At 40.9% G+C, this 26,885-nt stretch overlaps 1 protein-coding gene across 3 annotated transcripts; it reads left to right on the forward strand.

Annotated features, from left to right (window-relative positions):
* Nucleotides 1–26,859, forward strand: acsl2 (acyl-CoA synthetase long chain family member 2). 3 transcript variants are annotated; one of them, XM_088993624.1, is made up of 20 exons: nucleotides 1–90; nucleotides 9,560–9,795; nucleotides 9,878–9,992; nucleotides 10,948–11,012; nucleotides 11,079–11,180; nucleotides 12,474–12,573; nucleotides 12,686–12,864; nucleotides 12,942–12,974; nucleotides 15,278–15,329; nucleotides 15,429–15,502; nucleotides 15,814–15,891; nucleotides 17,889–18,023; nucleotides 18,098–18,232; nucleotides 20,072–20,240; nucleotides 21,217–21,305; nucleotides 22,636–22,752; nucleotides 22,857–23,000; nucleotides 23,225–23,326; nucleotides 25,187–25,258; nucleotides 25,576–26,859. In XM_088993624.1, the coding sequence occupies exons 2-20, from the start codon at nucleotides 9,562–9,564 to the stop codon at nucleotides 25,714–25,716; spliced, it is 2,136 nt and encodes a 711-aa protein (XP_088849750.1). In that variant the 5' UTR covers nucleotides 1–90; nucleotides 9,560–9,561; the 3' UTR covers nucleotides 25,717–26,859. The 3 variants fall into 3 exon arrangements, with proteins under 3 accessions (XP_088849750.1, XP_088849751.1, XP_088849752.1); XM_088993625.1 differs by lacking the exon at nucleotides 1–90 and adding an exon at nucleotides 4,082–4,214; XM_088993626.1 differs by lacking the exon at nucleotides 1–90 and adding an exon at nucleotides 4,154–4,268.
* The last annotated feature ends 26 nt before the right edge of the window (nucleotides 26,860–26,885 follow it).

Here is a 26,885-nt window from a genome sequence, read left to right on the forward strand (position 1 = left end):
GTCGACTTCAGAGTGAGCAGATTCCGATGGATGAACGGTGAAGGAGTTTTGGAGCGCGAAGCCATCAAGCGCCGAGTTCGACAATAACAGGTGATTTACTTTAGTCCTTCCTTTTCTATTGTGTGAAATATTTTCTTCTTTTTATGACCTCATAAGACCTTAATTCATGTTTGGTAAAGATTGGGCTTCCGGCGGCCTTCGTCGCCTACTCAGGCTGAAAAGTGATGAACGAACTTTCCTCGAGGGTTTCCAAGTTTTATTTTTTTATGATTATTATTTTAAAAATCTATCGCATGGCTTTTCGTCGATTGGTTTGATCGAAAACACACCACGTGACTTTTGAGCAACGTACTTGCACCGGCCACTTCATTAGGTACACCTGACCGAACCAGTCGCATCCGTTACAAAGCGTCTGCCATTTTGATTTGATTGGCATCATCGCGGTCAGAAAATGTCGTTATTTACTACTTTGTCAACTTCCCCAGTTCGGATTTTGTGCCGAACAGCTGCGATAAGGAATTCTACTTTTTGACACATAATATTTCAATTAAAGCAATGACGAAGATGTAATAAAAAAAAAAAAAACACCTTGCTCAAATCATTAGGGTTTTAAATAAATTACATTGTGTATGTAACATCAACTAAATTTCTTTTAGTTTGTCTAAGGCAGTGGTCCCCAACCTTTTTTGCACCACGGACCGGTTTAATGTCCGACAATATTTTCACGGACCGGCGGATAAATACAACAAAATAAAATGATACCTACGTGACCTAGACAAGCGTTTTGACATGCGTCAAAAGTAAGTCATAGACGGATGTAATCTGGTAATTTTTGTAAATTTCCCCATTGTGGGACGAATAAAGGCTTTCTGATTCTGATTCTCATTTTTCTAAATAAAACATAGTGCGGACTCAGATAATAAATACAACGGAAATTATGTCAATTATTTATTCTTTCTGCGCGGCCCGGTACGAAATGACCCACGGACCGGTACCGGTCCGCGGCCCGGAGGTTGGGGACCTCTGGTCTAAGGCATTGATATTTGAATGTACAGTACAATCTTAGTGCTTTTGATAAGTAACCCTAGTTTTTTTATTATTTTTTTAGTTTCTAAACCCCAGATAACCTCGCATACGTGTCAACCTTGGCTAATAGCTAGCCTGATAAATGATTACTATTCCCATATAAAAGTTGTACTACGCCATACATTATTTGAAATGATGAAAAAACGCTAACACTAGCGGAAATGCAGACCGCTTACCGCGATGTGCACATTATGCTTTTATCTATCCAATCGTACGCAGTGATAAAAAAATATATATATATACAGTAAAGTCTCGTTATCTCGATATCGGTTATATCGATAGTACTGCTTATTACGATACTATTTCTATGAACGCAAGGAGAAAATTTACATGCCGCAGGATCGGATATATTGATAGTCCGGTTATATCGATATTTTTTCCGACTCCCGAGAATATCGATATAACGAGACTTTACTGTATACTGTACAGTAAAGTCTCGTTATATCGATATTTAAGGGAGTCCGAAAAAATATCGATATAACCGGGACTATCGATATATCCGACCCTGTTTGCGTGTAATTTTCTCTGTGCGTGCATAAAAATAGTATCGATATAACCGGGACTATCGATATAACCGATATCGATATAACGAGACTTTACTGTATATATATATAAGATTGAGGATTACTTTTGCTGGTTTGCCCTGACAATAGTAGCGATCGGCGGCAGCGTCGTCGTTAGCGACGAACAGTTGAGACCAACTGGATTTGAGTCAAAATGGTCTTTGTATGATCAGTTCACATTTTTTATACCCGTATAAAAGTTGTTGTACACAGTACATTATTTGAAATGATAAAAAAAAATGTATTAAATATGTGTAAGTTGACAGGCATGATCAGGAGGAAAAAAACAATTACTGCTCATAGTGGATTGTCTTTCCTGGATACAGGAATTTCTTTGTCCTTTTTTTTTTGTTTCATCAGTCAATCAGTCTTCCTTTCTTGGAAAGACAAACTTGCCCAAATTTGTCCGTATTCCTCACGCTTCATCAGGAAATGGCAGTTAAAATAACATGGAACGTTCCATTCCGTCCCCCCTCATCTCAATTCCTCCACTGCCTAGTGAGCTTCACTTGTCCCTTCTAACTGTCTACCTCACCCCCCCTTTACCCCCCAACTTGGCCACGCTATGCTGCGGGTGAACGGAGCGCGGAATTCGTTTTTCCAGTTTGTCCTTTAGGTTGCTGACGCTCTTGCCTATTAAAAAGCCCCATCCCCCCTCCCCGCTTTCCTCCCCCTCCCAGTGTTGCCAACTGCAGTTTTCTGGGTTGGGGTGGTGGGTGAAGGGGGTGGAGGACTTCCAGAGGATTTCTCTCATTGTCAGTCAGCGACTATGCAGCTTTGGTGTTCACGTCAGGTCTCCGTTTCTTGTACTGATTGTCAGACGCAAAAAAAATATACCAATTCGATTGTGTAATATAAATGTAGTGATACCTCTCCTGACGAATGTCTCTTCAAACAAACTTTTTAAGTTACGAAACGCCTCAACAAGATACTATTGTCTCATGGTATGAAAGAAATTTCAAGATATGAAAGGTAAAAATACAGTATGGGCCACTTATTAGGAAATCCGAGTTTCCTGAATGCAGCATAATTACAGCTGCTCTCCCATTGGCTATTACCTGGCTATTATCCTGGAATACCATTGGCTAAAGAAGAACGTCGACCATTTGTGTCTGCGTTTGTTTGATCGAACAGGCTAAAGAGGGCAAAAAATGGCGGGGATGCAGTTAAAGATTTAATGACCAACATTTATTTATTTATGTATGTACGCGCGTGTGTGTGCGTGTGTGTGTGTGTGTGTGTGTGTGTGTGTGTGTGCGTGTGTGTGTGTGTGGGTAATTTGTTTGGTCTGAAAACTTTGTTGATGGCGAAATTAGAAGGAAAACACATAAATAAGCTATATTTTAGGTTTTAAGACTCGCGCTGAATATTAAGCAAGTCTTGTTTTCTAGTTAATGACGATCCACACGTGACGTCACGAAAGGAACACCCCTGACCGAGAAAGCGACACACAATGCATTTTGGGTACTTTGTTTGGTCTGAAAACTAAGTGTTGATCCGTGTTGATGGCGAAATTAAAAGGAAAAAACATAAATAACGCCATGGTGAATCGTTGTGTGTTGCACCAAGACTACTATTTGATATTTGCTGACACAAATTCCTAGCAAACAAATCAGCCCATTTCCAACGGAGCTTGGGCGCCATCTTGTGCATTTTCTGTGACGTTACATTGCTGTCATTGATGGCTCGAATTGATATGGGAGGACTACTTTAATCGATTGCAAACATGTATGCTTTCCTCTTCAGAACTATTTGAATCATATTCATAACTGGATGAGTAACAAGAAAGCATCTTCTCCGAATCGGAACTCCGTGAGCCCATTGTTTTGTTTCTTGAGCAAGGCAAGACGACTTGGTGTGATGTCACTAACTGGGGGCGGGACTTTCTGAAAATCCTCAGTTTCGAGCTGATTTGTGGCAGATTTTGGACACTTTAAGTTATTGGTGTTTTGCATTTGACTAAAAATATCAGTCTGCGTGTTTTGGATATTTTTGATGCTATAAAACGTTTTTCTGATGTCAGTTAGGAAACAAAAAAAATGGTGTCGGTTGTCCTTTAAGAATTTTTTTCCCAGAACCAATTAGTTTCGTAAGTAGAGGTGTGTTTGCGTAATTGGACTGTCACCAAGTACTGTTGTTTTTTTTTTGTTTTTTTTCGCCATAGCAAGTGAAAAAATAGATGTTGACTATATCAATGCCGTTTGGTTGCCAAAATAATGTCTTGATTAACAGCAAATTGCCATTTTCAAATATATTATTAAGGAAGAATTTCAACCTGATGCTACAATGTCTTCTTTCAAATTTTGGCTACCTCAAACTATGTTATTCGATGGCCGTCTTTTAAAGATGAAATCGGCATGTAGATGTGATATCGGTGTTGATTTTTGTGGTTGGCGTCGAGCGCGGATGTGCACAGACCTGCAGGTCGCCTCGGGGTATTCCACGTGTGCCTTAGAAGCCGCATTCTTTTACTTTTATTGCGTTGCTTTAAGCAGGATGTCATTGGTGAGCTTTGTTGACTTTCGTGTCATTTATTTTACGAGACGGCTGCACTCGACTAGAAAGGTAACGCCGCATTGTTCGTAAAACGAAGCTTAGGGGTACTTTAAAAAGTTTAAGGTGCGTACGGTCTGTTTTTGGAATGATTGTTTCTGTGCTGGTTTTACTTTGTGCAGGTTTAAGTTTGTAGTTTTGCTTTGTGTGTGTTGTGTTCTGCTATCTGCATTTGTTGTAATTACAGGATTGGGTGTAATCGTGGAGTATTATAGTGGTTGTTATAGGAAAACTTTATCAACGGGCGTTTTGAATATTTTAACTCATTCATTGCCATCCCCGAATTTATTCAGGAATTGAAAGATGTGACATAGAGCGGAATTATCAAATTTGTTCGGGATTTTGTTTTTCTTGCTTGGGGGGGGGTGCTGATAAAGCACTGGTCAGACATCTGGCAATGTTTTTTTCCGTTTCCACGAGGGGGACGCATTTGCCTTTTATCCATGCTAGCGCTTTGTTCTCGCTTCAGCTGTTGTTACGGCGCTATATAAATCAATATGTATGTATTGTATTTTGTACAAACGCCCCCATTTCAAACTCTGATAACTCCAGACCCATATAATTTAGGAATTAACTTTTTTTTCTGATGAAAGAAGAGTGTCTAAGGTTTCGTACGCTGAATTGAATGTTTATGTAGTACGAAAACACAATATTCAGTGGACCTTGCAATTTGAGTGAAAATGACTACGAGTTAACCGACAAATTGATTAATTTTCCCCGTCGTCATTTTAGCAACCTACTTCAACCGCAAATTCTGATTTACACATGTTAACAATACGTTGTGGTGTCACTCCAAATTTTCCGACCTTCCAAAGTGCCACAGTAGCAGAAACAGCAGCACGTTAAAATGCTAATTTAAAATGATTGATAAAACCGTGTGCTGTATACGTCAAATTATGTTGGCCATACAGTATTTTGTTCTACTCATTGCAGTGGCGGAACATCAAGGCCTGCAAAGCCTTCTCTGCTGGCCTAATCATATTTTAATCACAGACTAATGTGAATTATATTTTGTTCATGAATTCAACCAATCACATTTCAGCCGTCATTTGTTACCACGGTCAGAAATCTAACTGAACGCCTTCACAATCAGTTCTGCAGGCCATGGAGCATCAAATGTGTCGATCAAACTGTTGCTTTAACCAATCAGATTTCGAGTTGGCAACCCAAAAGGGGTACCAACGTCTTCTTGCAGGCGCTGGTCAACGAGTTTTCGCAAACTATGATTGGATAGTCGCATGATTGGCTAGTCACGAGCCAATCATAGTATCAGTTTTTACCACTTTGATGGTAAAAACTCAAACAGGTTAAGGACAGTATTTCTTTCTTCACAAGTTATTTCCTGGCTAACTGTACACTCTAGTACAGTACAGGATGTGTAGTAAATCACACCACACTTATTTTTACAGTGGCTGCTGTGGATTGATTCAGACATAGCACTACTGAAGGCCTAGGAGTGATCTGGAAATCCCACCACTGGTTCATTGAATATTTACATTTCAGTTGTATCAGAAAAGGTGATTGACTAAAATTCTCCCCCTGCCTTTTGTCTCATGTTTTCTTTTGAGTCGAAAGTGGAAGAGAAAACCCCCCTGCTGAGGACTTGACAATTGTCTTCATGAATGAGGGTGAGAAGACGGGGGGGAGGGCAATTGAGGTCAGATACAAATGAGTTTGGGTGGGGTGGGGGGTAGTGGATGTTTCAACTGTCATTTTTTTAATCCATAAAGCATCAAAGGTTTAAAAAAAAATGCCGAATAAATAAATAAACAGCCCTACGGTGGTTCAGTCTAAGTGTTTGTTTAGTTGAGCGACCCAAAATAAAACATTTTCATGCATCTTCTCACGTTAACTTTTGTTTGTTCTCGAGTTAAAAGGGAAGAAATTTCATCTAGTGTCTGGTGCCATTTTATTTTCTACCTACTTTGTTTGAAAAAAAAAAAAATAAATAAAGTCAGCGATGCATTTCTGAGGCGTTTATCAATACATACAAAGTTCTTTTCTTCACTTTTTGGTTCAAAATGGGCATTTTGGGTGAAATAAACATATGATCTCATGGTTGTTCGTCAAGAATAAATCCCTTTCATGGTGATAAAACAAAATCAAGTCTTCTCATACCTATCAACCGGCCATATTTTGACGCATTATGAACGATTTTTGCACATTCTTAGATATGTAGGGCAGACAAGAATGTTTGTATGGGATATGCAAAAATTGTTAAATGGAATTTTGAGATACAGTAAAGTCTCGTTATATCCGGGACTATCGATATATCCGACCCTGTTTGCATGTAATTTTCTCCGTGCGTGCATAGAAATAGTATCGATATAACCGGGACTATCGATATATCCGATATCGATATAACGAGACTTTACTGTATTTTCGATTCCGTTTTCGTCATTAAATATTATGATATAATGATACCAAATATCGCTACTCGTATAAAGCAAAGTCGACCACCGAGAAAACAAGTCCGTGCAAAAAGTCCCGAGAAGAAACAAAAGTTCCGAGAAGATAAGTTCCGGTGAAGTGGAATTTTATTTTGAAATCAGTTAAATGAAACATTTTACGGTGTTTTTTTCATTGTAATATCATATTTTTTTTAATAAATATTATAAATCGTAAGAACACACATTCAAATTCAAAGCCGTAATGCTCTACAACAAAGAACAGACTTGATTATTGCTAGAAATATGTTGTAACTTGTTATAAGTATTCATGTTTACAGGTGAAATTTTTATAATCAAATTGCGTGATGAAATACAGTGAGACCTCAACTTACGAACTTAATTGGTTCCCAGACAGAGTGTGTAAGGCGAAAAGTGTGTATCTGAAAAAACCATTCCCATAGGAAACCATTAAAATGGGAATAATCCGTTCCCGGGTTTCCATAAAATATACTTTTCAACTAAATAAGCCTTAAAACTACACACAACATTATAGTGCTTATTCTATGTATAATAAATGTGCTATTGTATTGTAATGAAAGAAATACACTTAATTGTATCATAAAGTCACTTTATCTACATTTGTGATGGTCATTTATGGCTTGATGGAATGGCGGTGGAGGTCGAAGGTCAAAGGGAATTGCTGTTTGGAAAGAGAGGCGCATTACTTGAGTACTGTAATTAAAGAAATAAACTGTGCTGTAAAATAAAGTTTTATTTACCTTTTTGATGGTCGTTGATGGCTTATGGAAGGAGAGTCACCTTCCATAAGGACTGTTGGTAACTTAACCTCTGGTGCTGTTCGGTCGTGTGCTTCCGCCGAAGATCACTCCGCCAGCCGTGGTGGGTGTGTATTATGACAATAGTGCTTATTATAAGGTTTAATTTTCATAAATTTGGCGTTTGTAAGACGAAAACTTTGTAAGTTAAGGTGTTTGTAAGTTGAGGTCTCACTGTATTACACATGTGCATGTTTTTTTTTTCAGTAAGAAAAAATTGAGCCGTTAGTAAGGTCACAGTGTCTCGCAGATTGACAGACATGCGGTCTGTTTTTTTTTATATTATCACTGACCATAACATTCGACGGGAATTAAAAGATGAGTCACAAAGTTGTAAAATGGTTGTTGTGGAAAAAGTTGAACCTGCAGATCGTCTGTAAAGTGTAGCTTGCTGCTGGACGTTGGAAATGGAGGGCGACTGCGGTCGACTGTGAATCCTGCCAAGCTGAGTGTGGGCACCACTTTTGTCCACTGAGGCAATTTGTTGTTAAAGCTTTCCCTTCCCCTACTGAGTACAAGAGAAAGAAAGTGGGTGAAAGGTTGGAGAAAAAGGGGTTGTCTGTACTTGCTCATTTATTAGGAAAAATACTTCAGGTTGGGGTTTGGCGGGGTCAGATTTTGGAGTAAATAGTCGCCATTAAAATGTTTTATCCATTTTTTTGGGGGACATCTTTTATTCAGTCGGGATATGAACAATATGATGTGACATGTTGAAAGGGACGGGGGGGCTTGAGAAGGGGCCCCTACGTGCCCCTATTTCGCTACCAAACAGCGTACGCAGGTTGACGCACGTTAGAAAAATGCCATGGCATGGGGAAAGGGAGGTTGTTGTTGTTTGTTTTTGAAAGGGGGAGGGGGCAATAGGTGTCATGATCACTTCCGAGTCGTGCTCTAGTTTGTCTTTGAGTCGATATGCGGTGCCAAGTAGGGTTTTCCCAGCATGAGTTGTTCTTTTTCACACCGTTTTCACAGAGGCTGGAGGCAGCTCACTTTTGTGAGAATGTATATCCCCCCCGGCCCCATCTCAGGAGACAAAATGGCGGAAAAAAAATCATTTAGGGTTTTGGTTTTTCTGGCGGAGGAGTGCCGATAAAGCGCTGGTCAGACCTCTGGCGATATTTTTTCCCCTTCCACAAGGGGGCAGCATTTGCCTTTTATTCCATGTTAGCGCTTTTTTTATAGCTTCAGCTGTTGTTAAAGCACTATATAAAATGTATACACAAATTTATATATACATTTACATATTTATATTGTAAATTAATATGTATGTATTGTATTGAATTTTGTCCAGTCGCCCCATTTTAAGCTCTGATAACTCCAGATCCATATAACTTAGGAATTAACTATTTTTTTTCTGATGAAAGAAGAGAGTCTAAGGTTTCTTAGGCTACATTGAACGTAGTCTTAAAATTCAATATTCTGTGGGTCCTGCAATTTAATTGAAAACCCTGGCACTGGAGTTGACACATTTTTGAACATGGTCTGGCAGTGAATGAGTTAAGCAAGCGGTTAGAAAAGCAAAGCTACACTATGTGGTTGTTCCTCTCCTCTTTCATCTAGAACTGCTTCATGTCACAAAGAGGGTACAGCAAGTGCTGAAAAATGAATGACTCTCTGTGTCTTTGCGGTGTCATATTATGTGTTATTTCGGTTTTTTTTTTACTTCAAGATGGCGCCGCGAGAGTTTCTGCCTTTCCAGCAGCTCCCGTATTTTGTTTTTCTACTTCATTCTTTCCTTTCCTCTTCCTTTCATAACTTTGCTGCTGTGAAAAGCACATTTCTTCACTGCGAGATGAATAAAGGTACAGTAAAGTCTCGTTATATCGATATTCAAGGGAGTCCGAAAAATATCGATATAACCGGGACTATCGATATATGTCTGTTTGCATGTAATTTTCTCCGTGCGTGCATAGAAATAGTATCGATATAACCGGGACTATCGATATATCCGATATCGATATAACGAGACTTTACTGTATATCCAATCAATACACAATGTAGAATTTTGTTTGGCAGTACAGCCGCCCCCATTTCAAGCTTAGATAACTCCAGACCCATATGATTTAGAAATTAACTCTTTTGAAAAATATTAAGTTGGTGTACTAACGACACTTTTCTCACTATCGTTCAGTCATGAATTTCCAGGAGTGGTTACAGTTACTTCGATCCAACCTGGGACTTCAAGTTTCCGAATCAGATCAAGCTGGAGAATCGGGTCTGCTGTCCCTGCCGTCATCCTTCTCACTATCTTCGTTGTCCCTGCTGGGTATCGGAGCACTCGCCTCACTCACCGCATACTGGTTGGTGACCCGTCCGCGGCCCATACGCCCTCCCTGTGACCTTCAGGCCCAATCTGTCGCCGTCAATGTACGTTCCTAGCCGCGTCCGCGCTCTGTGGCGTTTTTTTTTTTGGGGGGGGGGAACTTACCGTTGCGGTGTTTTGTCATAGGGGGATCCCAGTTGCAGGCGATCCGCTCTTCTTCCAGATGACTCGCTCCTGGAGTTCTACCACGAGGACACCAAGACGGTTTATGAGATGTTCCAGAGAGGCCTGAGGATTGCAGGTGGGACATTGGTATATTAGAACAAGGTCATGAATGTGCAATCATCGTTGAAATCGGAACGGGAATTTTACGAAATGATTCTGTTGGGTTCTCACAAGAATCTAAATGACGCATTTTCTTGGATGGGGTTTCACCTCCCGTACTTGCAAACGGGTTTAAGACAGAATCATCTCCAGTCAGTACGAAGCTGCAGCTAAGTCAAGGGGACCCTATTCTGTCTCCATTTCTTCCAGACACGATGAATCAATAAACCAATCGGCCCGTCCCCCTTTTGGAGCCTGCAGCGTCACTGCACAGACGGCTCCCCCATCAGCAGCCACATTTGCTGTTTGTTTGCAAAATTAAATCCGTTACTGATTGGAGCCCTTGACGAAAAGGACATTGCGACACTGCTGCATACAGAAATAGAATTTAACTTATTCGCTGCCATTCCCGAATATATTCGGGAATTGAAAATATGACGTGCAGTACCATTCCCGAATTTGTTTGGGTTTTGGTTTTTCTTGCGGGGGGGCTGATAAAGCGCTGGTCAGACCTTTGGCAGTATTTTTCGCTTCCGCAAGGGGTCAGCATTTGCCTTTTTTCCATGTTAGCACTTTTTTTTACAGCTTCAGCTGTTGTTAAAGCGCTATATAAATCAAAATGAAATCAAAAAGATAGGAACCAATGGGATCGATTATTTGGGACAGTGCAGGGGTGTTCAAGTGTATTATCGGTGGCATCCTCATCAATCAACAGCGATTGGACTGCAACTGTTGGAATGCATGCGATAACGACACTGAACATACACAACTGTTAAAATAATGGGCATCCCTCTGAAAATAAAGCACAAACTAAAAACATGACACACCCTTAGCTTGCACAAGTCAATTAACAAAAAAAATAAACAAAAAACACACACACACACACACACAAACACACACACACAATGATGGGCTTTTATGATTCTTTTTAGGTAACGCACCATGTCTTGGCTTCAGGAAGCCAGGCCAAGCCTACCAGTGGATATCCTACACTGAGGTATAACACATTGTTTTGTATTCACAAGGCTCAATGTTTCAACCATTTTGTCTTTGGACCTTTCAGGTGGCCGAACGAGCGCAAATGATGGGTTCCGGTCTGCTGGCTCGAGGCTGCAAGCCCAACCCAAAGCAATTTGTTGGTATATTTGCACAGAACAGACCGGAGGTACAGTATGTTTGGATTCCTGCTGTTATCTACAGGCTGCATGTTGTCCCCCTCCCTGAGCCCCCCTCCAATTATTCAGAAATGACAACATGGAGGCTCGATTCTGTTGTGATCTGATGTCATGTGACCGGACCAAAATTGGAATAAATACAGGACTGCAAAACCGACAATCATCAGGCTCACGATAGATCATTGTGGTACAATTTCAAAATAATACTTTTTTTTCTCCATTTAAATGTTTTTAGTGTTTTTTTTACAATATTAACTCATTCACCGCCAGAAGTGCAAAAATGTGTCCACTCCAGTGCCAGGGTTTTTGTCATTGTCACTCAAGTTTTAGGAATATATAAACATTCAATACAACGTTACAAACTTTAGACTCTCTTGTTTCATCAGAAAAAGAGTTAATTCCTAAATTATATTGGTTTGGAGTAATATGGGCTTGAAATGAGAGTGGCTATCTAAAATACAATGCAATACATACATATTGGTGTATATAGTGCTTTAACAACAGCTGAAGCTGTAACAAAGCGTTAACATGGAAAAAAGGGAAATGCTGCCCCCTTGTGGAAAAGAAAACAATTGCCAGAGGCCATGGCCAGCGTTATATCGGCACCCAAGCATGAAAAGCTGAAAATAAATGTTCTTATCCCTTGACTGTAAAGTGTCCTTGAGAGTTTTGAAAGATGATTAGAAATAAATTTTATTATTGTTATTATTATTATTTTTAATGAAAAACAAAACCTGAACAAATTCGGGAATGGCGCTATATGTCATATTTTCAATTACCAAATAAATTCCTGAATGGCAGAGAATGAGTTAATACATGACAATATATTTCTGGAATAAATGTAATAATTTAGTTTATATCAATCTCTCACACAGTCCACCACAAAACATATCTGTAAAACCCAGAATGAAGCTCGAAACTTCATTTTTGAAGTTTCTTTGTGTCCTTAAAGTATATTTACTTTTATAAATCGATATGTGGCGTACTACAGGCACTGTGTGTCTCCAGACAGCAATTCTTCATTCAAGTCGGCTGCTGTAATCATCATTTCTATTATGCCCGACTGGATGGACCATTTTCACAGACTACAAGGGGTAGCAAAAGCTATTATTTGCTCCATTTCAACAGTGGGATTAGCTCCAAAACCATAATTATATTTTCCCAGAGTGTCTTTGTCCGTTTGGCTGACATTTTACGTCATTTTTTTTCAAAGGGTTATCTGCTTGACTGAGCATAGAAAGCGATTGTTAAAGTGTTACTTTGTCTCCCTCTGGTGGCGACAGTGGGTCATTACTGAGCTGGCCTGCTACACTTACTCCATGGCTTTGGTTCCTCTTTATGACACATTGGGGCTGGAGGCCATGGTCCATATTCTCCACTTGGGTAAGAACGTCCTTTGCGGGGAAACAAAAACATCAACATATATCAGAATGATATCATTTTATGGTTAATATCAATCGGAAGAACTCACCGTTGCGCTCATGTTGGATTTTAGCGGAGATCTCCCTGGTGGTGTGCGACCGTGAAGAGAAGGCCGCTTGCCTGTTGGAGAATAAGGAAAAGGGCGTCACTCCGAAACTCTGCTGCCTGGTTCTCTTTGATGACTTCAGCGAGGCTTTCGCCAAGAGGGCGTGCGGTTGCCAGGTGGAGGTTCTCAAACTGACGCAGCTCATGGTGAGCGGACAGTGTGCTCTTATGTATTTATTTTTTTTCGACTCATGACCGCGGATCTTTTCTTGTGAATATTGTAGGATCTCGGAAGGCTGAACCTCAAAGAGCCTTTGGTGAGTTTTGTTTTGTTTGTTTGTTTTTTTTGACCTGTGAATGGATTTTAAACAATGTGAGTGACACACCTTGTTTTGGTCCCATGCTGAGAAAAGTGTATACAGTAATCCCCCCATTTATCACGGTTAATGGGGACCAAAATCACCCATGAAATGTGAAAATCTTGATTTGACTGATCAAATGTCAGCGCTGGGAACCAATCAAGCTACAGTCATGTACTAAACCTCACCAATTTACAAACGAAATATGTTCCGAACGATCGTTCGTAAGGTGAATTTGTTCATAAGTTGCTTCAGTGCTATACAGTAAAGTCTCGTTATATCGATATCGGTGATATCGATAGTACTGCTTATTACGATACTATTTCTATGAACGCAAGAAGAAAATTTACATGCCGCAGGATCGGATATATCGATAGTTCGGTTATATCGATATTTTTTCCGACTCCCGAGAATATCGATATAACGAGACTTTACTGTATTTTGAATGGAATGTACAGTCAGGTGATTTTTTTTCTTTTTTTTGTTTTTAATAAATTTACAAAAAATATACCAAAACTTGTTTGATGTTGTCATGATGGAGTATTTTGTGTAGAATTCTCAGGAAAAAAATGAATGTATTCCTTTTTTCAATTGGGCTGTAACATAAGAAAATGCTGGAAAAGTGAAGAGTTCTGAATACTTTCCAAACTGACTATGTTTAAGGCTTATATACAGTGAGTATATTTAAAGGACAACCGACGTCTCCGGACAAGTTGTGTCCATAATTTGTAAAATGGCTTCAAATGACTTCTACTGAGCGTATTTTACAAATATTCCACAGTATATAGCTATATTTTACGTTTTAAGACTCGCGCTGAATATTCAGGAAGTCTTGTTTTCGAGTTGGTGACGACTCTGTACGTGACGTCACTGAAGGAACGCCCCTGACCGAAAAAAAAGACACATTGTAGCAGTCCTTCCATCACGTCAATGTATTTTGCTGTACTTGTTTGGTCTGAAAACCTCGTGTTGCACCAAAAAGCCGCCAGAAGAGGGCGACCAAGCTCCATGGAAGGAATTTATCAGCCTGTGGAAACGGGCTGATTAATTCCTCACAGGAGCTTGGTCGCCATTTTCTGCCTCTTTTTTGGTGATCCATTTCTCCCCAATGTTGCCTCAAAATGACACGGAATAAATGATTTAATCGATTGCAAACATGTATGCTTTCCTCTTCAGAACTATTTGAATCATATTCATAACCGGAAGTGTAACAAGAAAGCATATTCTCCGAATCTGAAGCCATTGTTTTGATTCTCCAGCAATGCAAGACGTCTTGGCGTGACATCACAAATTGGGGGCGGGACTTTCTGAAAATGCCCAATTCGCAGCTCAATTTTTTTGCAGATTTTGGACACTTTAAATCATTTTAATTGGTGTTTTGCATTTGAATAAAAATATCATACTGCGTGTTTTGGGTATTTTAGATGCTATAAAACGTATTTCCGATGTCAGTTAGGAAACAAAAAAGTGACGTCGGTTGTCCTTTAAGATTTATATAAATGTGTTTAGGGCGGCCCAGTATCGAGTGGTTAGCATGCAGAGGTCGTGAGTTCAATACCCGGTCCGGCCTCCTTGTGTGGAGTTTGCATGCTCTTCCAGGGCCCGCGTGGTTTTTCTCCGGGTCCTCCCACATTCCAAAAACATGCATGGCAGGCAGATTAAACACTCCAAAATTGTCCCTGGCTGTGAGTGTGAGTGCGAATGGGTGTTTGTCTCTGTGTGACCTGCGATTGGCTGGCAACCAATTCAGGGTGTCCCCCAGTCCAGCAACCCCCGTGACCCTAATGAGGATAAAGCGGGACTGAAAATGGATGGATAAATGTGTTTAAGGCTTGTATAAGTAAACTGTATTGGTTTGTACTGAAAAATAAAGATTGAATAAAATATATGCTCTATAAAGACATGTACATGTACAACTGGAGGGAATACGACTTATGTTACTACAAAAATGTTCATATGTACCGTTGTTCGTAACTCGAATGTTCGTAAGTCGGGGAGCTTCTGTACTCACGTATACACATTATACACATCCAATTATTTCACGGCTGATTTGTTATTGTTTTTTTTCTTCAGTGAAACTAACTTTGCTGTGATTGTTTTGTATTGTTTATGAAAATAGGCCTATCTATAAAAAAAAATGACGATAAATGCCGGCACTAAATCAGAATCGGGCATTAAGATCATCCGTCCAAATTCGCCCCCCCCCCAAAGTTAATGGAGGTATTCTTAATTTCTTCCCCCTTCCTCCTTTTGCGCTTCAGCCCCCCCAGCCTCAAGATCTGGCCGTGGTTTGCTTCACCAGCGGAACCACAGGTACCACCTCATTTTTCCCCCGGCTCACATCACAGCAACATAGCCCACGGGCGGCGTCGGGACGCGCCACTAATGTCGTCTCGGTTTGTTTATGTGCAGGCAAGCCCAAGGGAGCCATGATCACCCACGGCAACATCGCCTCCAACACTTCCTCTGTCATTAAGATCCTGGAGGTCCGTTTTGCAATCCCGTCTCCTCCCACAGGATCTTTTCATGTCTACTTTCTGTCTCCCCTTCCCCATCTCTATTTCCTCCCCGTTGTGCGTAATGGTATGATTAACTGAGTGTTTGATTGGCCCTGTGGCTGCGAGCTGCTTAAACTAATTGCCTCTTTACAGACAGCCATGTTTTTTCTCTAAATGCTAAGAGGGGGGGGGGGGGGGTGGAGACAAAAAAAAAACACGCGACATGTTTGATTGCCTACGAGGCGTCATGTCTCCCCGGAGGATTGAATCATTTTTCTGGTTATTTTCCCCTCTGCCAGGGTTCTTTTGTCATCCGACAAGAAGATGTTTCCATTTCCTACCTACCTTTGGCACACATGTTTGAGAGGATGATCCAGGTGAGCGTCATGGCAGGACAACTCATCAATAAGGGAATTCATTGTGTCTTGTAGCCATTGTTGTTTTTTTTTAGTATATTCTTGTTTTTTTTTTTTTGTATTATTCACCATTGAAAACGAGACGTTTGAGCTACATAAGGGATGTAATTCAACGTGTATGAGAGTATAAATCAGTGACGAAAATAACAGTCATTCTTGACTTAAGGACGGCGGAAAAAATTATTGGCATCGCCCTACCCACTCTCGAGGACTTGCACACTGCAAGAATCCGAACAAGGGCGCGGAAAATCCTACTGGACCCTCCGCACCCTGCCCACCACCTTTTCCAGCTACTCCCCTCAGGCAGGCGCTACCGATCCATGCGCACCAAATCCAGCAGACATTTAAACAGCTTCTTCCCCCAAGCCATTAACTCTTTGAACTCTTCAACAGTAGCCAAAATGGAACTGTATAGTGCCACTTAGCAGTTTTTTTGACGACGATACTAGTGCAGCGTGTTCTACCGGAAACAAATTCCTTGTGTGTTCTACATACTTGGCAATAAAGGTGATTCTGATTCTGATTCTTAAGATTTAAAAACTATTTATTAACTCATTCGCTGCCATTCTTGAATTTATTGAGGAATTGAACCTCAGCTTACGAACTTAATTATTTCCCAGAAAGTGTGTGTAACGTGAAAAGTGTGTCTTCCAAACATTAATTTCCCATAAGAAACCATTGAAAATGAGAATAATCCGTTTCCAGGTCCCCATAAAACATAATTTTCTACTAAATAAGCCTTACAACTGCACAAAATATACCTTATTGTATGTATAAATGTGCTATTGTATTGTAATCAAAGAAATAAACTGTACTGTATAATAGTCATTTTATTTACCTTTATGATGGTCGTTGATGTAGTTGCCTCTTGATGATATCCGAGTGAAGTTGCCGTGCTTTCTTGGCAATAATACCCTCACTCACACTGTCCCCTACTAGCTGCTTTTCGTTCATCCAAATCAACAACCTCTTTTTTTAACCTCTTCTATTGCCTGAGACCGTTGCTTTGATAACACAGAAACACCCTTAGCAACACGTAGCAATGGTCGACTTAGCATACTGGTACTGGGACGCGAAATCACACAACCGCACACCTCGTTTGTGTTTTTCGATGATCTTCTGCTCGACCGTAATTTTCTTTTGTGTCTGCACTGAGTGCACTCAAAGAAAGTGGGTGTGGAAAAGTAGTCCGGCAGCCACGGTGGCGCTGTTGGACCGTGTGGTTTGGTTTTCTTCCGCCGAAAACTAGTCCGCAAGCCATTGTGGCGCTACATGTGTTTCCTGAAAAGTAGTTCGTATGCCAAGATTATATTCTCGCAAATTTAATGTTCGTAAGGCGAAACGTTCGTTAGCTAAAGCGTTCGTAAGCCGAGGTCACTATATGACGCAGCGCGCCATTCCCGAATTTGTTCGGTTTTTGTTTTTTTCCATGCTTGGGTGCTGATAAACATGCTGGTCAGACCTCTCGCAGTGTTTTTCCCTTCCACAAGGGGGCATGATTTCCCTTTTTCCCATGTTAGCCCTTTGTTCCAGCTTCAGCTGTTGTGAAAGCGCTATGTAAACCAATACGTATGCATTGCATTTTGGACAGCCACCCTCATTTCAAGATCATATAACTCCAGACCTATATTATTTAGGAATTAACTGTTTTTTTTCTGATGAAAGAAGAGAGTCTAATGTTTCTAACGCTGTATTTAATGTTGATGTAATCTTAAAACTCAATATTTTGTGGGTCCTGGAATTCGAGTGACTATGACAATAACCCTGGCACTAGACTGGACACATTTTTGCACGTCTTGCAGTGAATGAGTTAACTGGTTGTGCATTCTGTATGTATTATGTGGTGTAAATGAAACATTCTAATGGCTTCAAACCGTCACTCCAATGTGGCTCGCGGTAAAAAATGACATTGACAACCCTGTGGTCTAAATGAAGACTACCGCTTATCCTGTGTTTAGGTATCCATGTTCTGTCACGGAGCTCGAGTGGGCTTCTACCAAGGTGACATTTCCCTCTTGATGGACGACATCAAAACGCTCAAGCCCACCCTGTTCCCCGTCGTGCCACGCGTGCTGAACCGCATCTACGACAAGGTCTGTCAGACAGATGACGTTCATTATTTGATTGTATTTATTTATTGTTTTCTTCAAGTTCGCTCCCTGTTCAGATCTTAGGCTCCATGACGTCGCCGCTGAGACGAGCTTTGCTTCACTATGCGGTCAGGAGGAAGCAGGCCGAGCTTAGCGGCGGCCTCGTACGCAATAACAGCCTCTGGGATAAACTGGTCTTCAACAGAATTCAGGTCGGTGGAGCCAAGGATCTTTTTTCTTTTCTCTTGGGTTATATAACTCGGTTGGCCTTGAGTCAGTTTATAAAGGTTTGAGATGTTTTTTTTTTTGTTATGATGGCTTTCACTCCGTTTGGATTCAGTTTGAATTCGTTTTTAAGAGATGCTTGATTAGTATTCTATTTAATTCCACAATACTAAATTTGCAGTTACAGTAACGTCTCGTTATATCGATATTCAAGGGAGTCTGAAAAAATATCGATATAACCGGGACTATCGATATATCCAACCCTGTTTGCATGTAATTTTCTCCGTGCGTGCATAGAAATAGTATCGATATAACCGGGACTATCGATATATCCGATATCGATATAACGAGACTTTACTGTATTTTTTAATAGTTTTAGTGCCATAGCATAGGGAACCTACGTGGCTCTTTTGATGATTGCATCTGGCTCGCCGCTAAAACTGAATACATATTTTCGCTTTTTCGCTGTTCATTTCCTGTTTGGGCGGCAGTTGGCGAAAACGCAATTTTGATTGGATGATACTGACCTATGGCCATTGATGTCGAAACAGGTAAACACTCCCTTTTAAAGGACAATTTTTTTTGTTTCCTAACTGACATCAGAAAAACGTTTTATAGCATCTAAAATACCCCAAAAAAGCAGGCTGATACTTTTAGTCAAATGCAAAACGCCAATAAAAATGACTTAAAGTGTCCCAAAACTACTTCAAAATGACCCTGGAAATATCGAATTTCAGAAGGTCCCGCCCCCTTGTTCGTGATGTCACGCCAGGACTTCTTGCCTTGCTCGCAAATCAAAACAATGGCTTCAGATTTGGAGAAGATGCTTTCTTGTTACTCATCCACTTATGAATATGATGCAAATAGTTCGAAGAGGAAAGCATACATGTTTGCAATCGATTAAAGAAGTCCTTCCGTATCAATTCGAGCCGTCTGGACTCCAATGTAGCGTCCGAGAAAATGCACAAAATGGCGCCCAAGCTCCGTTGGAAATGGGCTGATTTGTCTGCTGGGAATTTGTGGCAACTAGTATCAAATAGTAGTCTTAGTGCAACACACAACGATTCACCATCGCGTTATTTATGTGTTTTCCTTCTAATTTCGGCATCAACACGAATCAACACGAAATTTTCAGGCGGCGTTCCTTCAGTGACGTCAAGTCAGGAATCGTCACCAACCCAAGAACAAGACTTCCTGAATATTCAGCGCGAGTCTTAAAATGTAAAATATAGCTATATGCGGTGGAAACATTGTAAAATATGCTCAGTAGAAGTCATTTCAAGTGATTTCACAAATTATGGACACAACTTGTCCGGAGGCGTCGGTTGTCCTTTAAGGGTAGTTTTGTCTACCGTTGTTTATTTTCTATGTTAGAGTCTATTGCGGTGCACTGAGCAAGAGGCGATATGTTTCCGAGATGCTAAGCTAACCTCTTGACGCAATTTTTTTACCAGTTCAATGCTAAAATTCTGTTCAAGCCTGATAATACTCACTTCATAAATCAAGCAAACAATGTTTTTTCATCCAGCCTCGAAGCAGAATGAAAACACAAAGCAGCTTGGAGTGAATCCACTTTGTTGTACGAAAAGTTAGTCGGAGAAACTGAGGCTCTTCCCGCGAGCTATGCCAAAAACAAACGCAGCATATTGCGCCTGTGGGAGGAGTGTATTGGACCCACGCGAACGCTGGCAACGGAACATTTTTGGCACGACGGAGGTCGATGAGGAAAAAATATGGTCTGACTTACTGTTGGAGTGGGATTTTGCTCAAGTTATTGTTGCTGGAACAAAAAAAAAATGAAGTCGCGCGGCTCGTTTGTGTTCCAGTCCAATTTTGGAGGAAACCTTCGCTTCGCCCTGACCGCATCGGCGCCCATTTGCCCCACGGTGCTTTCCTTTCTGCGAGCTACGATGGGATGTCTCATTTTTGAAGGCTACGGTCAGACTGAATGCACGGCGGGATGCACCTTCTCCATGCCGGGAGACTGGACGGCAGGTTAGGCTTGGGAACGCCTCCGTTCAGGTCAATTGGTGACGTCGTAGGTTCGTGGTTAGCTTACTGTAAGCTAACCACTATGTAAACCGTACATAGCCGTTAGCTTTCGTGAAGTAAAACTCCATTATTCATTGAGTAACATAGTTAGCTATCGACTGGCTATCTGGCTAGCTACCTGGTTTGTAGATCTATTTGCTATCTATTAGCTATCTAGCCGGCTATCTATTAGTTATCCAGCTGCCTGGCTATCTGTCTATATATTAGCTATCTAGCTTACTACCTCGCTGGCTACCTATTAGCTATCTGGCTGGCTCGCTAGCTATCTAGCTGGCTCGCTAGCTATCAAGCTGGCTATCTATTATTTATGCGGCTGTCTGGCTACTTGTCTATCTCTTAGCGATCTAGCTTGCTATCTAGCTGGCTATCTATTTGCTATCTGTTTGCGATCTGTCTGGCTCGCTAGCTATCTAGCTGGTTATCTATTATCTATGTGGCTGTCTGGCTAGCTGTCTATCTATTAGCTATCTACCTTGCTACCTAGCTGGCTACCTATTAGCTATCTGGCTGGCTCGCGAGCTATCTAGCTGGCTATCTATTAGTTATACGGCTGTCTGGCTAGCTGTCTATCTATTAGCTATCTAGCGGACTATCTATTTTCTATCTATTAGCTATCTATTAGCTATCTGGCTGGCTCGCAAGCTATCTAGCTGGCTATCTATTAGTTACACGGCTGTCTGGCTAGCTGTCTATCTATTACCTATCAGGCTTGCTACCTAGCTGGCTATTTATTTGTTATCTATTAGCTATCTGGCCGGCTCGCCAGCTATCTAGCTGGCTATGTATTAGTTATGCGGCTGCCTAGCTAGCTGTCTATTAGCTATCTATTAGCTAGCATACTTTCTATCTATTTGAGTTACTTCCGGGTTGAGTGAACGCTTTTCCTTTACGAGTGTGACATTTAGCGTTTGTTTGACAGGACATGTCGGCGCTCCTTTGCCCTGTGCGACGGTTAAGCTGGTGGATATCCCCGACATGAATTACTTTGCAAAGAACGGCGAGGGAGAGGTGAGAATATGTTTTATATCCTTACATGTTAAGTTTCAGAAATCCGAAGATTTTCATACTCGCGTCTCTGCGGTGCGTATTCAAATAATGTCAGCGTTACAAAAGTGTCAATTAGAAGGAAACAAAACACCACGAGAATACTTGTTTCACGTGTAGAATGGCTTACAAAGAAATCAAAATTGATGAGCATAGACGAATGTACAGATACTTTGGTCTAGGAACGCTTTAGCTAACAAACTTTTTGCCTTACGAACATTAACTTTGCAAGAATATAATCTTGGCATACAAACTAGTTTTCGGGAAACACTAGTTTTACACACCGGCTGTCTTTCAGTGCACACATGGTTTGTTATCGAGTGGAGTACTTTTTCTATTATGGGACCGAAAAAGACCCCACCACAGGTTAGGGTTCAGCCGAAGAGGACACAAAAGAAAATTACTGTCGAGCAGAAGAAGGAGATAATTGAGAAACACAAACAAGGTGTGCGTTTGTGTGACTTAGCGTCCCAGTACGCTAAGTCGACCATTGCTACGCGTGGCTAAGGGCGTTTCTGTGTTGTCTAAGTAACGGTCTCGGGCAAGAGAAGAGGTTGAAAAAGTTCTGTTGATTTGGATTAACAAAAAGCAGCTAACAGGGGACAACGTGAGTGAGGGTATTATCGCCGAGAAAGCACGGCAACTTCACTCGGATATCAAGGGGCAACTACATCAACGACCATCATAAAGGTAAATAAAACGACTTTATTATGCAGTACAGTTTATTTCTTTGATTACACTACAGTAGCACATTTATTATAAATAAAATACGGTATATTTTGTGTAGTTTTAAGGATTATTTGGTAGAAAATTATGTTTTATGGGGACCTGAAAACGGATTATTTTCATTTTCAATTGTTTCCTATGGGAAATTAATGTTTGGAAGACACACTTTTCGCCTTACACACACTTTCTGGGAACCAATTAAGTTCATAAGCTGAGGTATCACTGTAGCTGGTTTTAAAAGGTAAGCTTTTAACATACTCGTCGCTGACTGAAAAAAAAGCATTTTGTAAAAACGTGTATACTCGTTTTAGGGGTGAAATGCCACATTTAAAAGAATAAATAATAAAATAAAATCCAAAATTATTTTACCATATTTACAAAAACATACTTGACCTCGAGACGAGCCATTTAACATGAATTTGAATGATATTAATTCTGAAAAAAGGGCTTCCCAGCGATAAGGAGACTTTCGCAACAATATCTCAGTTACTAAATTAAAATGGGTATCTTCTGTAGAAAATGGCGACGCGTGCTGACTACTGATTTTTACGTTTTTCCATATGGTCAGATCTGTATCCGCGGTCCTAGCGTGTTCCGAGGTTACTTGAAAGACCCCGAAAGGACGGCAGAAGCTTTGGACAGTGACGGTTGGTTGCACAGCGGAGACGTTGGACAGTGGCTTCCTGTAAGTTTGTCATCAAAATGGCAATTTTATTTATTTTTTCGGTCGGTCATTTGTCGTGAAAAATAATAAAAATGTGACTTTCTTGCTGTTTTTGGCACCATCAGAACGGGACGTTGCGCATCATTGACAGGAAGAAACACATCTTCAAGCTATCGCAGGGAGAGTACGTCGCCCCGGAGAAGATCGAAAACATTTATACACGTTGTACGCCCGTGTTGCAGGTTTTTGTGCACGGAGAGAGTTTACAGGTACGCTACATTTTGACATCTTAATCAATTTTCCTTCAAAATGTCACCAAAATGTCCACGGAGTAGATTTGGTAATTGAAATGCGGACAAATCGATTTTGTTTCTCATTTTTCAACAACATCCCTTGACTATATATTGAAAAAAATACTTAAAACAGTGATACCCCAGTTTACGAACGCGTTAACATTCATGGCTATTAATTGTGTTTCCTCCTTGCGGTCAAGTCTTACCTGGTAGGCATCGTTGTCCCCGACCGTGAAGTTTTCGTGACTTGGGCTAAGGAGCGAGGATTCGTCGACTCATATGAAGAACTGTGTCAAACACCTGTAAGTAGGAGATCAAATGTGGACAATTTGTCAAACTTTGTGCAAATATCTAACCATCTAGCTAGCCATCCATCTATCTATATAGCTAGCCCTCTATCCATCTATCTATCCATCTAGCTAGCCATCCATCTATCCATCTAGCTAGCCACCCATCTAGCCATCCATCTATCCATCTAGCTAGCCATCTATCTAGCCATCTATCTATCCATCTAGCTAGCCATCTATCTAGCCATCTACCTAGCCATCGAGCTAGCCATCTATCGAGCCATCTATCCATCTATCTATCCAGCTATCTATCCAGCTGGCCATCTATCTATCCATCTAGCCATCTATCTATCCATCTAGCTAGCTAGCCATCTATCTATCCGTCTATCTATATCCATCTAGCTTACCATCTATCCATCTAGCTAGCTAGCATCTATTGATCCGTCTATCAATCCATCGATCCGTCTATCAATCCATCCATCCATCCATCCAGTTAGCTAGCTCTCAGCCATCTAGCTAGCCATCTATCTAGCCATCTATCTATCCAGCTGGCCATCTATCTATCCATCTAGCTAGCTAGCCATCTATCTATCCGTCTATCTATATCCATCTAGCTTACCATCTATCCATCTAGCTAGCTAGCATCTATTGATCCGTCTATCAATCCATCGATCCGTCTATCAATCCATCCATCCATCCATCCAGTTAGCTAGCTCTCAGCCATCTAGCTAGCCATCTATCTAGCCATCTATCTATCCAGCTATCTATCCAGCTGGCCATCTATCTATCCATCTAGCTAGCTAGCCATCTATCTATCCGTCTATCTATATCCATCTAGCTAACCATCTATCCATCTAGCTAGCTAGCATCTATTGATCCGTCTATCAATCCATCGATCCGTCTATCAATCCATCCATCCATCCAGTAAGCTAGCTCTCAGCCATCTAGCTAGCCATCTATCTATCCAGCTGGCCATCTATCTATCCATCTATCTATCTATCCGTCTATCTATATCCATCTAGCTAACCATCTATCCATCTAGCTAGCTAGCATCTATTGATCCGTCTATCAATCCATCGATCCGTCTATCAATCCATCCATCCAGTTAGCTAGCTCTCAGCCATCTAGCTAGCCATCTATCTATCCAGCTGGCCATCTATCTATCCATCTAGCTAGCTAGCCATCTATCTATCCGTCTATCTATATCCATCTAGCTAACCATCTATCCATCTAGCTAGCTAGCATCTATTGATCCGTCTATCAATCCATCCATCCATCCAGTTAGCTAGCTCTCAGCCATCTAGCTAGCCATCTATCTATCCAGCTGGCCATCTATCTATCCATCTAGCTAGCTAGCCATCTATCTATCCGTCTATCTATATCCATCTAGCTAGCTAGCATCTATTGATCCGTCTATCAATCCATCGATCCGTCTATCAATCCATCCATCCAGTTAGCTAGCTCTCAGCCATCTAGCTAGCCATCTATCTATCCAGCTGGCCATCTATCTATCCATCTAGCTAGCTAGCCATCTATCTATCCGTCTATCTATATCCATCTAGCTAACCATCTATCCATCTAGCTAGCTAGCATCTATTGATCCGTCTATCAATCCATCCATCCATCCAGTTAGCTAGCTCTCAGCCATCTAGCTAGCCATCTATCTATCCAGCTGGCCATCTATCTATCCATCTAGCTAGCTAGCCATCTATCTATCCGTCTATCTATATCCATCTAGCTAGCTAGCATCTATTGATCCGTCTATCAATCCATCGATCCGTCTATCCATCCATCCAGTTAGCTAGCTCTCAGCCATTTAGCTAGCCATCTATCCATCTATTTATTCACATCAATGACCACCTTTCTCTCTCGCAGGACGTAAAGAAGGCAATTTTGGAGGAGATGAGAGAGATTGGCAAGGAGGCGGGACTCAAATCCTTTGAACAAGTGAGCACCCCGTCGTACACTGCAGTAAAAGTTTAGCCTCAAGTGTTAGCTTTGACATCTTTTCTGGCTTAGTTCCAGCAGTTCGGACTGAAGGTTTACATAACCAGCGAGAGTTCAGCTGATAACCATAAAGAATTTCCACGTGTGTTTTTTTTTTCATATCAAGAGCCATCTTGAGCACAAATGTTCATTTCCATTGTATGAAAGTTGACACTCATTGACATTAGCATCCGTGTGCATTTTTGTGTTGCGTTAAGCTAGCAGACGATTTCTCGCCAATAGTTACCAACTTGTACTGACTTGCGTCGCCTTTCCAGGTGAAAGAGCTCCACTTGCACCCCGAGACGTTCAGCGTGGCCAACGGCCTCCTCACGCCCACGCTGAAGAGCCGACGCGCCGACATCCGACGTTTGTTCCAGGAGCAGATAGCTAACATGTACGGCAAATCAGCCAAGTGAGCAAAAAAAAATAAAATAAAATAACGGAAACACCCGGGAAGTGCCTAAATATCTCAGACATCTTTTTCACATTTAACGTGTACAGTGATACCTTGGCTTACGAACTTAATTGGTTCCCAGACAGAGTGTGTAAGGTGAAAAGTATGTATCCCAAAAAATAATTTCCCATAGGAAAACATTAAAATGAGAATAATCCGTTCCCAGGTCCCCATAAAATATAATTTTCTAGTAAATAAGCCTTAAAACTACACCAAATATACCTTATTTTATGTATAATAAATGTGCTATTGTATTGTAATGAAAGAAATACAATGTACTATATAATAAAGTCATTTTATTTACATTTGTGATGGTCGTTGATGGCTTGATGGAATGGAGTGGCCGGTTTCCTCAGCATGAAATGCTTGATGAGGAACGTAGCCTTCTTCTTTCACCATCTTGAGGAATGATCCCTTGGAGGTGCTTTCTCTGCGATCATTTTACCTTGTTCCTCATCAATTGTGTTCTGTTTAGCTGGGTTGATAGCTTTTTGCATTAAGTGTACAGATGGCTTGTGCGGGTTGTTTGTGGAGCCTGATTGATGGGATATTTTAACCTTGCAGTCCACACTCTGCCTTTGAACTATACTAGTTGAAACTCTCACTGTCGTCTGGCCGTCTCTTTAATGTTTAAACCACCTCCCTTCACTGCTGCGTGCTTGACCAATCACGTGGCTTTAACCGAAGACTGGGGGCGGGGAATAGAGGACAAAAACAGTCAGCTACCATTTTGTTGTTAGAAGAACGGGCTCGTTAGCAAACGACACATCACTCATTGAGGCAGCTCCGTGTACGAAAAATGTTCGTATGCCAAGGTAAAATTTTCCTCAATTTAACGTTCGTAAACCGAAAAGTTCATAAGCCAAAGGGTTCGTAAAAAAGAGGTATTACTGTACATTGTTTATCTGATGGGACCAAAAGCAGTGCATGTTAACCGGTTTTCTTCCTTCCTGCGTTGTGCATTTGCTCAATTTGGTTTTGTAAACATCACGTCATCCTTCGAAATCATGCGACGGGAGACGTATGCCATGTAAATACAGTTTTTGCTTCTAATAAGTGGACACTACTGACTCGTTTAGTGAAATAAAAGCTTTTACAAAAGCAAGATTTCTCACTTGTTTCGTGCTTTTT

The sequence above is a fragment of the Hippocampus bargibanti genome, linkage group LG04 (assembly GCF_051943395.1).
Source record: "Hippocampus bargibanti isolate YZ-2025 linkage group LG04, ASM5194339v1, whole genome shotgun sequence".
Lineage (NCBI taxonomy): Eukaryota > Metazoa > Chordata > Actinopteri > Syngnathiformes > Syngnathidae > Hippocampus > Hippocampus bargibanti.

Bases quoted from the DNA above. Each gene is read 5' to 3' on its own strand.
- acsl2 (XM_088993624.1), top strand. From the start codon at position 9,562: ATGAATTTCCAGGAGTGGTTACAGTTACTTCGATCCAACCTGGGACTT. The intron at 15,503-15,813 runs GTCCGTTTTGCA...CCCCTCTGCCAG, and splicing joins CTGTCATTAAGATCCTGGAG to GGTTCTTTTGTCATCCGACA. The intron at 25,259-25,575 runs GTGAGCACCCCG...TCGCCTTTCCAG, and splicing joins GACTCAAATCCTTTGAACAA to GTGAAAGAGCTCCACTTGCA.